General features: G+C 64.2%; 5 protein-coding genes across 5 annotated transcripts; 2 read left to right on the plus strand and 3 right to left on the minus strand.

Moving 5' to 3' along the window:
- Window positions 1-71: 71 nt before the first annotated feature.
- AMSG_06971 (alpha-aminoadipate reductase Lys1p) lies at window positions 72-4,494 on the plus strand (the record flags this gene model as incomplete). The annotated part of the gene is made up of 2 exons (XM_013901013.1): window positions 72-86; window positions 505-4,494. The coding sequence occupies 2 exons, from the start codon at window positions 72-74 to the stop codon at window positions 4,468-4,470; spliced, it is 3,981 nt and encodes a 1,326-aa protein (XP_013756467.1). The 3' UTR covers window positions 4,471-4,494.
- Window positions 4,495-4,499: 5 nt separating this feature from the next.
- AMSG_06972 (uncharacterized protein) lies at window positions 4,500-7,097 on the minus strand (the record flags this gene model as incomplete). Its single annotated transcript, XM_013901014.1, has 1 exon — window positions 4,500-7,097. One exon carries the CDS (start codon window positions 7,095-7,097, stop codon window positions 4,500-4,502), a length of 2,598 nt encoding a protein of 865 aa, XP_013756468.1.
- A 756-nt stretch (window positions 7,098-7,853) lies between these two features.
- On the minus strand, window positions 7,854-10,618 carry AMSG_06973 (prolifera; the record flags this gene model as incomplete). The annotated part of the gene is made up of 3 exons (XM_013901015.1): window positions 7,854-9,179; window positions 9,212-10,122; window positions 10,582-10,618. The coding sequence occupies 3 exons, from the start codon at window positions 10,616-10,618 to the stop codon at window positions 7,929-7,931; spliced, it is 2,199 nt and encodes a 732-aa protein (XP_013756469.1). The 3' UTR covers window positions 7,854-7,928.
- A 649-nt stretch (window positions 10,619-11,267) lies between these two features.
- AMSG_06974 (CMGC/CK2 protein kinase) lies at window positions 11,268-12,727 on the plus strand (the record flags this gene model as incomplete). The annotated part of the gene is made up of 2 exons (XM_013901016.1): window positions 11,268-12,452; window positions 12,500-12,727. The coding sequence occupies 2 exons, from the start codon at window positions 11,268-11,270 to the stop codon at window positions 12,725-12,727; spliced, it is 1,413 nt and encodes a 470-aa protein (XP_013756470.1).
- Window positions 12,728-12,794: 67 nt separating this feature from the next.
- On the minus strand, window positions 12,795-13,811 carry AMSG_06975 (uncharacterized protein; the record flags this gene model as incomplete). The annotated part of the gene is made up of 1 exon (XM_013901017.1): window positions 12,795-13,811. The coding sequence occupies one exon, from the start codon at window positions 13,809-13,811 to the stop codon at window positions 12,795-12,797; it is 1,017 nt and encodes a 338-aa protein (XP_013756471.1).
- Window positions 13,812-14,290: the final 479 nt, after the last annotated feature.

Below are 14,290 nucleotides of genomic sequence, written 5' to 3' on the forward strand. Positions count from 1 at the left end.
ACCCCCCCCCCCCCCCCCCCCCCGCCACCCATTCCACCAATATCAACTGCCACACATTCGCAACGGCATCAATGAATGGCACCCCAGTTCCACACGACAACCGCCAACGAATCATGTCACGCTCACAAACTCGGTCCCCTCCCCCTCCCTCCCTCCTGACCTCCCCCCCCTCCCCCCCCCCCCCCGCTCCCCCCTCTTCCCTCCATCCTCCTCCTCCCCCCTTCCCCTCTCCCCTTCCCTCTCCCCCTCACCCGGGGCAATATAAAAAAAACACATACCTTCCACTCGAACGTCTCTCTTCTCCCGCACACCAAAAAAACCCGCACAAAAAACGACTGCCCACGATCCCTGCAGTCTCGCCCGCACACCTCCAACTCAACCCCCACTGCACCTCCCATGGCGACTCCGTCCAACTCGCTGGCCTACTGGCTGCAAAGACTGCAGGCCTTGCCGGATGTTCGACTCCCTTGTGACTTTCCCCGGAATCACCACGCGCCGGTCGAGGCCGACGTCGTGCTCTCGCTGGCGGAACCGACGTGCAACGCACTCCTCCGCATCTCGCTCGACACCGCCGTCAAGCCCTTCCACATCGTTCTCACAGCCCTCGCCATCCTCCTCCGCAAGTTTACCGGCGATGATGACATTGTTCTCGGCTCCTCGCACGACACCAATCCGCTTGTCCTCCGCCTCGACCTCGCCCCCGACAACGCCCCGCTCACCGTCGCCCAGCTCCTGACCCGGATCAAGGACGCCGACGACACTGCTCGTGCCCACCCGATTCCGTTTGACGAGCTCGTTGATGCCCTCCGCCATCGTGATGACTCGCTCGACTCGCTCTTCTCCATCCGCTTCTTCAACGCTTGCGAGGTGTCCGAGCAGACAGAGGCCGCCGCTCGCGCAGAGTGGACCATCTACATCGAGCACGAGCCCGACACCCGCCGCCTCCTCCCGCTCCGCCTCCGCATCCGCTACGACTCCCTCCTCTACACCCGCGCTCGCATGGTCAACGCCCTTCACCAGATCGACGCCATCATCACCGCCATGGCCGCAAACCTCGACGGCGACCTCGTCGACATTTCGCCGCTCACTCTGCGCGCCCGCGCCGTGCTCCCGGACCCGACCCGCCCGCTCTCGGACACCTTTGTCGGCCCCATCGTCGACTTTCTCGCCCGCCATGCTGCCGCCACCCCCGACCGCCCACTCCTTGTCGAGTACCCGGTTGTGAACGACGACACCGCCGCTGGCGCTCTCGATCCCGTCACCTACACCTACGCCGCCATCGACGCCGCCGCCAACCGCGTCGCCTCCGCCCTCGTCGCCGCCGGCATCGTCTACGGTGACGTTGTTGCCCTCTACGCCCACCGCTCCTCCGCGCTTGTCACCGCCATCTTTGGTATCCTCAAGGCCGGCGCCATTTTCACCGTCATCGACCCGTCGTACCCTACAGCCCGCCAGCGCCTCTATCTCGAGGTTGCCCAGCCGCGCGCCATCATCACCCTCTCCCGCGCAGGCCCGCTCGCGCCAGACGTCGTCGACTTTATCGACAACGAGCTTGCGCTAAAGCTCATCATCAACGCCCTCACCCCGCTCGCGGACATCCCGCAGCTCGCCGATGCGGATACGGATTCCCCGTCTGTCGCCATCCACGCAGACACCTTTGCCACCCTCTCGTTCACCTCGGGCTCGACCGGCATCCCCAAGGGCGTCCTCGGCCGCCATGTCTCGCTCACACACTTTACCCCGTGGATGGCCGAGACCTTTGGCCTCTCGGCCTCGGATCGCTTCACCATGCTCTCCGGCATCGCCCACGACCCCATCCAGCGCGACGTCTTCACCCCGGTCGTCCTCGGTGCCTCCATTCACATTCCGGACTCGGCGCACATCCTCACCCCGGGCGCCCTCGCCCAGTGGCTGGCCGACTCGGCCTCGACCGTCACCCATCTCACCCCGGCCATGGGCCAACTCGTCACTGCCAACGCCGTCCTCGGGCCCGGCGTCCATCTCGCCCTCTCCACAGCTTTTTTCGTCGGCGATGTACTCACCCAGCGTGACGTTCTCCGCCTCCAGGCCCTCTGCTCCGAGCACTTTGTCACCGTCAACATGTACGGAACGACCGAGACCCAGCGCGCCGTCTCTTACCTTGCCATCGACGCCTGCCCCAACAACATGGCCCTCCGCAAGCACGTCCTTGGCGCAGGCAAGGGCATGTGCGACGTCGATCTCCTCGTCCTCGTCCAGGACTCGGCAGCCACATGGCGCCTCGCCGCTATCGGCGAGCTTGGTGAGCTCTTTGTCCGCTCGCCACACCTTGCCTACGGCTACCTTGGCCGTGACGACGAGACAGCCAAGAAGTTCCTAGCCAACCCGTTTGTCGACCAGCTCGCCCTCGCTCGTCAACCCGGCGACGTCGCCCCGCTCCTTCGCGATCGCATGTACCGCACCGGGGATCTCGGCCGCTTTGCCGCCGACGGCTCGGTCGAGTGCGTCGGCCGCGCAGACGACCAGGTCAAGATCCGTGGCTTCCGCATCGAGCTCAAGGAGATCGACGCCGTCCTCGCCTCCCACGACTGCGTCCGCGAGTGCATCACCCTTGTCCAGCGCGACTCGGCCGAGGAAAAGGTGCTCGTCGCCTACTTTGTCCCGCAAGTCCCCGACGTCTACGACATCGCAGACATCCGCGTCCTCCTGCGCTCCAAACTCCCGTCGTACTCGGTGCCCTCTGTCTTTATGCCGCTCCAGTCCTTTCCGCTCACCCCCAACGGCAAGCTTCATCGCGCCATGCTCCCGGCCCCAGACCTCACCTTTGCTCTCGATACCCGCGCCCATCACCTCTCCGCCCGCGAGTCGCTCGTTGTCTCGCTCTTTTCTGACGTCCTTGCTCGTCCCGTCGGGCCCGAAACCGACTTTTGGGACGCCGGCGGCCACTCGCTCTCCGCCACAGAGCTCACCTTCCGCCTCCGCCGCGAGCTTCGCACAGACATCCCGCTCAACGCCCTGTATCAGCATCCCACTCCGCGCGCCCTCGCCGCCGCCGTCGAGGCCCACATGGACGCATCGGCTGTCCTCCTCCCGCAGGATCAGGCTGCCGCATCGCCCGATGCCGCCAGCTCTCGCGCCGCCGACCTCGCATCCCAGCCACCGCCCGAGCTCGAGCTCGAGGTAGAGGCTGCGCTCGATCCGACGCTCGATGCCACCGGTCGCGCCTGGCATGCTCCGTCGGCTGACGACGTGGCACATGTCCTCCTCACTGGCGCCACAGGCTTTGTCGGCGCCTACCTCCTCGCTGCGCTCCTTGTTCGGCGGCCCAACGCCACCATCCACTGCCTTGTTCGCGGCTCGTCGGTCGCCGATGCCACCTCCCGACTCCACGCCCGCCTCGCCGCTGTCGGCCTCGGCGCCATCGCTGCCGACCCGGCCACCGCCGCCCGCGTCGACGTCATCCTCGGTGACCTCACCGCGCCCTGGCTCGGCATTGCGCCCGAGCTCCGCGCCACCCTCACAACGGAGCTCGATGAGATCTATCACTGTGGCGCTCTTGTCCACTGGGTCTACCCCTACGAGCAGCTCCGCGCCGCCAACGTTGCCTCGGTCCAAGAGTGCCTCCGCTTTGCCGTCACCGGCCCGCGCGTCATTACCCTCCACTTTGTCTCGTCGACCTCGGTCTTCGACTCGGGCCCATACGCCCAGCGAACCGCGTCGGTCGCCGAAGACGATCCGCTTGAGCACTTTGATCAGCTCTCGGTCGGCTACGGCCAGTCCAAGTTTGTGGCTGAGACCATGCTCCGCACCGCCGCCACCCGCAACATCCCAGTCCTAATCCATCGCCCGGCTTACGTCCTCGGCGACTCGACCGCCGGCGCCACCAATGTCGACGACTACCTCATTCGCATGGTCAAAGGCTGCGTCGAACTCGGCGCCGCGCCCATCATGAAGAACCGAGTCTACGTCGCGCCCGTCGATTTTGTGGCAGAGGCCATGGTCCGCGTCGCAGAAGCCGGGCCGGACGCTCGAGGTCACGCCTACCACTTTCTCTCACCCGACGTCTTTCGCATGGAGTCGATGTTCGACGCCCTTGCAGCTCTGGGCTACCCGCTCGAGCGCCTCGACTACGTCGAGTGGCGCGATCGCCTCGAGGCCCGCGTCGTCGACGGTGGTCACTCGGAGTCGTCGACCGCCCTCTACCCGCTGCTGCACTTTGTCCTCGACGACCTGCCCACAAAGTCGATGAGTCCCGACCTGTGCATGGACAACGTGCCAGCCATGCTCGGCGACTCGTTTACCTGCACGCCCATGTCGCGCTGCTTCTACCGCTACATCGCCTTCCTCGTCACCGTCGGCTACCTCGACCCGCCGCCAAACGCTGACACCGCCAGGGTCGCGCTTCCGGTTGTCGACGTCGCCGCAGGCGCTAACGTCTTGCAGATGCGCACCTCGTCAGTCGCCGCCGCTTCGTCGGCCCCATCCTCGTAGACAAATGAACCTCGAGCTACAGCCCGCAATCACCACGACGACGTCGACATCGACGACGACGCCGCGCCAAAGTCACTCAACGACGCCCGATGTTGCGGCACCGGCCAGCTCGGAATCATGGCTATCGACCCACGACGCTCGCCCCCGCTTGCGCCTCCAACGTGGCCCCATGGCGTCCGACCCTGCTCCATGTCACGATCAAAGACCCGGAGGCTCTCGCGCGCCCGAGACAGTCGCATACTCGCCGGAACAATCCGCTTGAGGCTGCGGATCCACAACACGCAGACCGCCGAGAACGGAGCACAGGCCACAATGTAGATCGGAATGAGGACGTAGAAGAACGATGAGATCGCGCCCACAGAGTATGCCGCCACAAGCACCACCATCATCGTTGCGTACGCCACAATGCCGAGCACCGCCATGACAGCCTCCAGTGGAAAGTCCCAATACCCGTCGATCGACTGGTAGCAACACATCATGAGCCCGCCAATGAGCCAGAGGCCCGACTGGACAAAGAACGGTGAGAAGACTTCCCAGATGGTTGTCGACGGCGCGAGTTGGCCCTCGATGAAGAGCGTGACAAGCACGTTCGACGCAATCATGACGCCAAAAGTGAGGATGAAGAACAATGCGCACGCCGACTTGAAGAACGAGTCCCATCCGCCCTCGTAGAGCATGTCGTCCACCACCTCGGCAAAGGCCAAGAGCACAAGGGCCGCTACCGGGAGCTCTGCAATGTACGTCGGGATGAGCACGACCGCCCAGTGCCAGTTGAGCAGGCCATCGAGCTTGCATGCGATAAAGACAAATGGGATGGCCACAAAGAGGAGTACAAGCCCAAAGCAGCACATGGTGCCAGCCTCATCGACGTCAACGTCAGGAAGTGCGTAGCCGCAGCAAAGCGTGATGAACAGGACCCCGAGTGCGGCGTAGAGAGGCGAGAACACTACGTTCCACGTCAGATCGATACTCCCGTCGAGTTGGAGTGCAAGGAGGACCGTAAATGCCACAACCGCCATCGCAACCACCAGACTGTAGCACGAGATTCCAGTCTGCCCTAATGCATCACTCCGCACGATTTGCGCCCGCTGAATCTGCTGCGAGCGATCGTTGCGCGCGTTGAGTATCGCCCGTCGTGCCATGGAATTTCTCTCCTCACGCTCGGCGCGCGCCTCTCGCGCCCGGATGGTGAGCACATAGTGGTAGCACGGCTCGCCCGGGAGCTTGGCACGCCATCCAGGCGTGACGTTTCGGGCCAGGAGCGCGCTCGATGTGGCCTCAAACTCAGCACTTGCCGCGTACCGCCGCCACAATACCTCATCCATGGCCACAATCCGCCAGGTGTGGCAGACAAAGACCGCCCGGCCGAGGTCTTCCGGCCGGAGCCACTTGAAGATCTCCAGCAGGAGCTCAACCGGCAAGTCGACCACCGTCGCCTCTCCGCTTGCTGCCCACGACGGCACTCTCAAATCCGCAACCTCGTCATACTCGTCTGAGGTAGGCTCATCAGCCTCTTCTTTGCCCTTGCCCGTCGCCGCCGCGCCAGTGTCGCGCTCTGTCCGCCGCTTCTTCCGCCCACCCGTCTTGGCCCCGTACCAGTATCCGCGCGGCGTAAGCGGCGGGCGGGCGGTGACGCTACTCATCGACACGCCCGGGCCGAGCCAGCCGCCGTCAAAGTGAGTCAGCGTCGACGCCGCAACCTTTGCAAAGAACAGTCTGCGTGCAAAGTACTCCTCCTCGCGCTGGTCCTGCAGACTCAGGCTTCCCAACTCGCCTTTTTCTTCCTCCGGCAGCGAGTAGGTCTCGTACGTCCACGCGTCCTGGTCGTCGAGGAGCGCAAACTCGAGCGCAGCGTCGCCGTGCGGCGTCACCATCGACGACGTGCTGTACACCGAGATAGACTTGGCGGAAGACTCGCTGTCAGTGCTGATGCCGGCATGTTGCCGCTCGATCTGACGCAGCAACCGGGCCTGCTGCCGGACAATGTCCCGCGCTCTAGTCGCGCCAGCAGTCGACGACGGCGGCCGCCGCGGCACCCGGCGCCTGCCGCGGAGCCGCTTCATCCCGCTCGTTGTCGGCTTGATGCCAAACAGCAGCTCTTGGACTTTTCCGCGGTGGGCCACAAACCGCACACCGTGGTTGCCACGGACGGCCTCCTCGCTTGGACCGGCAAAGACGGCGTCATCGTCCTTCAGCGCCGCCACCGCCGATACGCCGTCAAGCGACGATGTACTCGACGTGAACACATCTTCCTCTGACGAGTCGTAGTCGGAGCTGTCTGGCGTGTGGCGCAGGAGCTCTTGCTGCTGCGCTGAGGCCGGGGCCGGAGGGGACGAAACTGCGAGCTCAACCTCGTTGACTTGGAGGCCCGACGACTCCGACGAGCCGAGCGCGTCACTCGGATCATACGCCTTGATGCCGGCAGCAATGCAAGCATCGCAGCGGAACCGGCCGGACTTGTCGCCGAGAGTAAAGACGTAGTCGCGGAACGACTTGACCTCGTCGCACCCCGGACACGCGACATGCTTGCCGCGCCGGACCGCGGCAACAAGGTTTTCGTTGCGAGCGATCCGCCGTTGCCTGCGGCGCTCCATCCGGGCTGCCTTGCGTTCAGCCTTGAGCGACATCAGTTCGGCCTTGTTCAGCAGCCGAGCAATCGGCGGAGGCGGGGGGAGCAGCACGCCATTCGCGTCGTAGCTCAGTTCGATGTAGTCAACCGGCGATCTCGGGACCATCAGTCGCTGCCGAAGTGGCGAGGCGGGTGGCACCTCTGCTTCGACTGCATCCTTGCCTGCAGCCGCATTGTTGCCCGCCACCGTTGCGCCTGTCGCCGCCGCGGCGCCTGTTGTCCCCGCGGCGCCTGTTGTTGCCCCTGACCTGTCCAACTCGGCTGAATCATCGCTCGCCGAGGGCTCGGCATCCGCAGCCGCAGTAGCCACAACCACAGCAGTCACAGGCAGAGCAGCCACAGGCACAGATGCGGCAGCCGTAGACGCAGCCGCAGGCTCGGCACGGGAGGCATCGTCCAGGCAAGCGTTCAGGTGTGCGTTGAAGACAGCGGCAGCGGTTGCTTTGGAAGCGCCGTGAGGAGGGGTGACCGCCACACCACAGACAAAGCACATGCGGACGTCATCATGGGAAGAAGTAGACATGATGGTTGGCCTTGCCCTGTCCTCACTCGACTTGCTCCGTCGTCACTTCAGCCTCTCGTCGTACACTGACAAAGCCGCCGAGTCGAGGCGCAGCAGCCGTCCGAGAGTTGGCTGTTACTGGCATTGAGTGACTCGAGACGGCGAGAATGGAAACAGGCTTCCGCCCAAACGGGCTGGGACGGGTGGGCGGGTGTGCTCAGCTCAGCTCACCGTGCATCCACCACCGCATGCTCTGGATATTCATTTATCACGGCCAGTGTGCCAGGCAGCGCCCACGCGCCCACACACAAGCCATCGATCATGCGTCTACGAGACAAAGGTGATGGTGGAACGATCAGAGGAGATGGTCCACACGCCGATGTCGGCGTACTCGTCCATGACGTCGTCGAGGAGGGCGGCGGTGTAGCCCTTGGCGATGACGAGCGGGAGGATGTCGTCGTAGCGGAGCGTCTGCGAGTGGCCGCGGCGGGCGTCCTCGTCGCGGATGATGGTGTAGATGGCTGACTTGGGGTCAAGACCCGACGAGCTGCTCGAGTCCGAGGTGAGCGAGGCCTTCGACATGTGCATGAGGCGGACAGCCTCATCGACGTCGGGCTTGGTCACGACGTCGGCAAAGCGGAGGCGGGCAAGCGCCTGCGCCAGGCGGAGGACGCCGAGCAGGGTCCGCGCCGACGTGTGGCCGTGGAGCTCCTTGCGGCGGGCCTCGTTCTCGCGCATGCCAACGTACGTCGAGACAACGTACGACGCAAGGTCGTCGGGCACCACCGGGTTGCACTCGCGCGCCCTCGCCACGTACGCCCGGATAAGCGCTGGGTCGTACGGCTCAAAGTCGAGCGGCGGTGCCTTGGCCTCGCGATGGACGTAGCAAATGTGCTGCGCAAGGAGCTGGTCCTTGTCGACGTCGGGCGTGTCGAGGAGGAGGAAGACAAGGTCGAACCGCGAGAGCAGCGCGGCAGGCAGGTTGATGTTCTCCGTCGGCGAGAGCCGCCGGTTGTACCGGCCCATCACCGGGTTAGCCGCCGCCAGAATCGACGTCCGCGCATTGAGCGTAGTGATGATGCCGGCCTTGGCAATCGAAATCGTCTGCTGCTCCATGACCTCGTGGATGGCCGTCCGGTCCGACTCGTCCATCTTGTCAAACTCATCGATGCAGCAAACGCCCATGTCGGCCAGGACCAACGCGCCGCCCTCCAACGAGACCTCGCCAGTTGTCTTGTCGCGGATGACGGCTGCGGTGAGACCGACGCCGGACGAGCCCTTGCCTGTTGTATACACCCCACGCGGCGTCAGCCGCGAAATGTACTTGAGCAGCTGCGACTTGGCCACACCCGGGTCGCCCATGAGGCACACGTTGAGCTCGCCGCGGATCTTCATCGAGTTGCGCACGTTGCGCGAGACGCCGCCCACCAGCAGGAGCAGGAGCGCCTTTTTCACGTCCTCCATGCCGAAAATCTCCGGTGCAATCGACTTGGCCAGCTTGGAGTACACCGCAGAGTCGGCCGCAAGCGTCGCCACCGCGTCGTCAGACACGGCGTCCTTGGCCGTCTCGGCGTACGACTTTTGGTCTTGGTCATGTGCATGGCCTCCACAAACGTGTCAGCCACAAGCCCGGCTCGGATCTGCCGGAACCCGGTGTACGAGATCGGGAGGAAGATGCCGGTGACCTCGACCGTGTCGCCCGCCGTCGCAACACGCGTGAGCGAGCCCTTGAGGTGGATGGTGATCGACCGCGGGACATGGCCCACAGGCACCTGCGACGACAGCTCCTGCAGCCGCATCTCCTGGAACTTGACAAACTTGGACCCGCGCGTTTGCATGTACAGCTTGCCGCGCGTGTTGTTTGCCCGACACCGCTCCGAAGGGCACTGTGCCACAGGCATAAACGTCCGCCCGGTCACCTCCTGGTAAATCTCAAACCCGCACACGTCGCACGTGTACGTCGCCACCTGGATGAGCGGCTTAACCTCGGTGATCCGCGTCACCACCCCAGAGAGCGTGATGAGTGACCCGATCTGCTCCGCCCCGGCCTCGCGGATCCCCATTACCTCCTTCTTGGACGGCGGGATGAACCGCAGCTCGTACCTCCGCCGCATCGCTGGCGGAAACTCGGGTACAGACGGCCCGGCGCCGTCGTCGCCACCAGCTCCACCAGCTCCACCGCCGGCCCCGCCAGCCGCGCTCCCGCCAGCTGCGTTTGCCCGCTCCCGCCGCTGATGCATGAGCACATCCACAATGTCGGCGTCCTCCACATTAGCCGTCGGCTCCGGCAACACCTCGTCGATGGCCTCCTGGAAGAGAGTGAGGTACCGGGCGGTGTTGTGCGCCACTGCATCCGCCAGCCCGGTGTTTCCACCCGTGAACTCCATCAGATCCTCCAACGAGACATTGACCTCGCGGGTCTCCCTGTTCGCCACCGCTTGCAGCACCGCCATGTAGTGTGGCGGGTCGCTCGGCTGCGCCGTTGCCGGTCGAAAGTTGAGCACAAAGTCCTTGACCGTCGCTGCACACGCACCCCGTCACCCACCACCCCGCATCGTCCGTCAACCCACACCGTCCGTCAACCCGCACCGTCCGTCCGCCCGTCGACCGTTTCCGCGTTGTCACCCGCTCGACCCGTGAGTGACGACCAGACCAGTCCGTGCCCCATCACGCCCCCATGACACAGAGAGAGAGAGGGGGAGAGGAGGGAGGGAGGGAGAAGGAAGGGGGGGAGGAGAAGGCGGAGGGGGGGGGGGGAGGGGGAGGAGGTGGGGGGGGGCAGTGGCGGAGGCGGAGGCCAAAGAAAATTCAGTTGCCCTGGATGGGACATTCTCCGTCACCTCACGGGAGGGGGGGGGGGGGGAGGGGAGGGGAGGGGGGAGGGGGGGACGGGGAAGGGGGATGGAGTGGGAATAGAGGGGAGAGAGAGAGGGTAAAGAGTGTGGCATATGTATGGGGGGTGAGTCGGTGAAGGACGTACCCTTGTCGGACACGTAGTCCCGCCGTGAAGACGCCATGGCTGGTGTGAGTGGCGTGTTGCTGCTCTCGCCATTTGCTGTAGATTCTGCGCTGCTCACCGGCTGCTCCCCAGCTGCTCGCCAGGCAAACCGGCTTCCACGACCTGATTCAACAGCAAGTGGTGAGGTCGGCTGCTCGGGCTGTCTTCGTCATGGGTCCTCGTCATGGTACGTGCTCTAATACCATCGAGCAAGTCGTCATCTCGCTCGTGAAGGCGCTGGCAGCCAGCTCATGCACACCATCGTCGACCCATCACCCAAAGCAAAACACCCCATATCCACCCATCCGCCCCATCCCCACCTCCCTCCTCCTCCCCCTCCTATCCCCCAACCCAACCCAACCCATCGTCATCATCATCTCCATCCCCATTACCATCCCCATCACCATCGCCACAACCTCTAAAAACAATCCACACCAATAAGAGGGCACATTTTGAGCGACAAAAACCCGCCACAGCCACAGCCGCAAGCACACACACCCCCCCTTCCTCCCACCACCACCCACCACCACCACCACCACCACCACACCCTTACCGCTCGCACTCCTCCTCCTCCTCCTCTACACACACTCCTCCCACACTACCACCTTCACACACATACACACACCCTCCCCTCCCCCCCCCTTTCCCCTCTCTCTCACTTCAACACCATGTCGTCGAGCGACAATGGGAGCTCGTTGTCAGAGCCGCGCGGAGAGGCCGAGCTGTACAGGGATGCGTCGGTCGATCGTCCCAAGGAGTGGTTCGACTGGGAGTCGCTCAACCTCGCATGGTCTGAGCCCGAGCCGTATCACGTCATTACCAAGCTCGGAAGAGGCCACTTTGGCGAGGTCTTCTCTGCCATTGATGTCCGCAAGGAAGCCGCTCTTCGCAAGAAGTTTGCCTCGGCCGCTGGCTCGGCTGCTGGCTCGGGCCCGTCGGTCTCGGACAAGGTCGAGAGTGGGCGTAGCGCCAAGGGCAAGGGCGTGGACGATGACGACGAGAACGAGAGTGCAGCGAGCACGGAGAAGGCCGGAGCGGGAGGTGCGGAAACACTTAGCCTGCCGGCAGAGGCAGAGGCCGAGCTGCTGACAAAGTCGACGGTGGTGATCAAGGTGCTCAAGCCGGTCCAGTTGTCGATCATCAAGCGCGAGATCAAGTTTCTCACCAACCTCCGGCGTGGGACAAACATCATCAAGCTGTTGGATCTTGTGGAGAACCCGCTGACGGCGCAAAAGTCGCTCATCTTTGAATATGTCGACACGCCCGACTTTAAGAAGATGTACGCGGGCTTCTCCGACCACGAGGTCCGGTTTTACATGTACCAGCTCCTCCTCGCCCTCGACTACACCCACTCCAAGGGTGTCATCCACCGCGACATCAAGCCGCACAATGTGCTCATTGATCCAGTCCGCAAAACGCTCCGCCTCATCGACTGGGGCCTCGCCGCCTTTTACAATCCCGGCCAGCGGTTCCGCAAGTTCCCCGGAACCCGCGTGTTCAAGGCGCCCGAAATGCTGATGCAGTACTCAAGGTATGACTATGCCGTTGATATGTGGTCGTTTGGCGCCATGATGGCCGGCATCGTCTTCAAGAAGCATCCTGTCTTCAAGGGCCGCAAGGAGAACATCAACGTTCTTGTCGCCATCGTCAAGCTCATGGGCTCGGACGGCCTCTTCGACTTTGTCGACAAATATGGCGTCCGCCTCCGCGACGAATGGGACGAGAAGCTCGAGGGCTACGAGGGCTCGACTTGGGACTCTCTCGTCACCCGCAAGAACAAGTCCCTTGCCGTCGCCGACGCCATCGACCTCCTCTCTGGCATTCTTGTCTACGACCACGAGCACCGCCTCAACGTCCGCGAGGCCATGGACCACCCGACTTTGATCCTGTTCGCGACGAGTGTGAGGACCATGCCCGCCTGGCAGGCACCGTCGCTCACCGCCGCGGCATCCCGCCCGAGGGCACAAACTCGGGCTCCTCCGACGAAGACTTTATGGCCATCTCGGACGGCGGCGCCCACAACTCGGTCCCGGCCGGAGCCACCCCGCTCACCGGCACCTCCCGCAACGGCTCCGACCTCTCCTCGTCCTCGGACGCCCAGCTGGGCTCGTCACGTTCGCCGGCATGACCTCGGATGCGTCATTGAACACAACCTGGCCGTCAGTCCCCTTGTATGTATGTAGCACGCGCCGTCTTTACTCGTCGTCGTCCGAGAACACAATCGCACCCTTGGTCCGCGCGCCCACGGTAATGGCCTGAGCCGTCAGCTCGGCCCGCTTGCGCAGCGCCTCGGCGCCCTGCTCGGCCGCACTCATCTTCTTGCCCTTGCGCCGCTTGGGCATCCGCCGAGCCGAGACCTCGGCCGGTGCCTCCGCGTCGTCATTCTCGCCCCGAGTGCCGCTCTTGGCCTTGGCCTTGGTCTTGCTCTCGCTCCGCTTGCGCTTCCGCGATGGCGTCGCTGCATCATTTGCCTCGACCTTGGCCTTGCCATCGTTCTTGGCCTTGCCATCGTTCTTGGCCTTGGCCTTGGCTTCGCCCGGTGCGGCCTCTTCAGACTCGCCAAACAGCCGCTTCTGCCGCCGCGCCCACTCCTTGGCCTGCCATCCGGTCAGCTGCTCCGGCTCCTGGTCCGGATCCATAAAGAACGGATCCGAGGTGACCGAGGCCCGCGGCCGCGGCGGGCGCGAGCCGTACGCGTGCGCCTCGTCGTCGTCGCCGACCTCGTCGCCCTCCTTGGGCACCGGCTTGCCCTTGTCATCAAACTCGTACGCCTCGAGCTTGCCACTGCTGATGGCGTCCATGATCGATGCACGGATGCCCGCCATCGTTGTCTCGTGCTCGGCCAGGTTCGCAACCGAGAGGTTCTTGCCCGGAAAGACGCTGATGTACTCGCGCTCGTGGAAGGGGAAATGCATGACGACCTGGTACATCTCAACCAGGTCCGCCACCTTGGCTGCCGCTGCAGCCTTGGCCTCCTCGTCGTCGCCGGCCTCTGCCGTCTTGCGGGCCTTGTACGCCTGCTTGACCTTGCGCATCAGCCTCCGACGATCAAAGAACCGCACCCTCCGTGCCGCCAGGATCCGATCCTTGGTCTCCTCGGCCTTCTTCCGCTCCTCACGCATCTCCTCCAGCAGCGCCAGCTCTTCCTTCTTGGCCGCCACAAGCTCGGGCGGCAGATTGGGCCTGCTCAGCAGCCGCTTGATATCGCGCATCTTCTTCTGCGTCCCTCCCCTCGGCCAGTTGTTGTACCCACCATAGCCACCACCACGGCCACCACCACGACCACCGCCACGTCCACCACGACCACGTCCACCACTCCAGCCGCGACCACCACCGCCACCACCGCGACCCCGACCACGACCACCGCCAGCGGCACCTCGTCCCCGACCCCGGCCACGACCACCGCCACGACCTCTACCAGGACCAGACATTGATGGTATGGATTGGTTTGGTTATGTGTACGAGAGCTACCTAGTCAACCCAGTCACGTCTCCTCAGTAGCAACCGAAGAGTGTGGTGAGGTGGGTGTGGATGCCTATGCCTTGCCCCGCCGCCTTCCTCCCCCACCCCCACCCCATTCGGTCTCTGCTGTGTCGGATGGATGGATGGTTGGATGGGTGGAGAGAGTGGACCGGGGGGGGGGGGGGGTGGGGGGGGAAGGGGGATGGGTAAAGGGCACTGGGTTGGTGCG

This window comes from Thecamonas trahens (assembly GCF_000142905.1).
Source record: "Thecamonas trahens ATCC 50062 unplaced genomic scaffold supercont1.32, whole genome shotgun sequence".
Lineage (NCBI taxonomy): Eukaryota > Apusomonadida > Apusomonadidae > Thecamonas > Thecamonas trahens.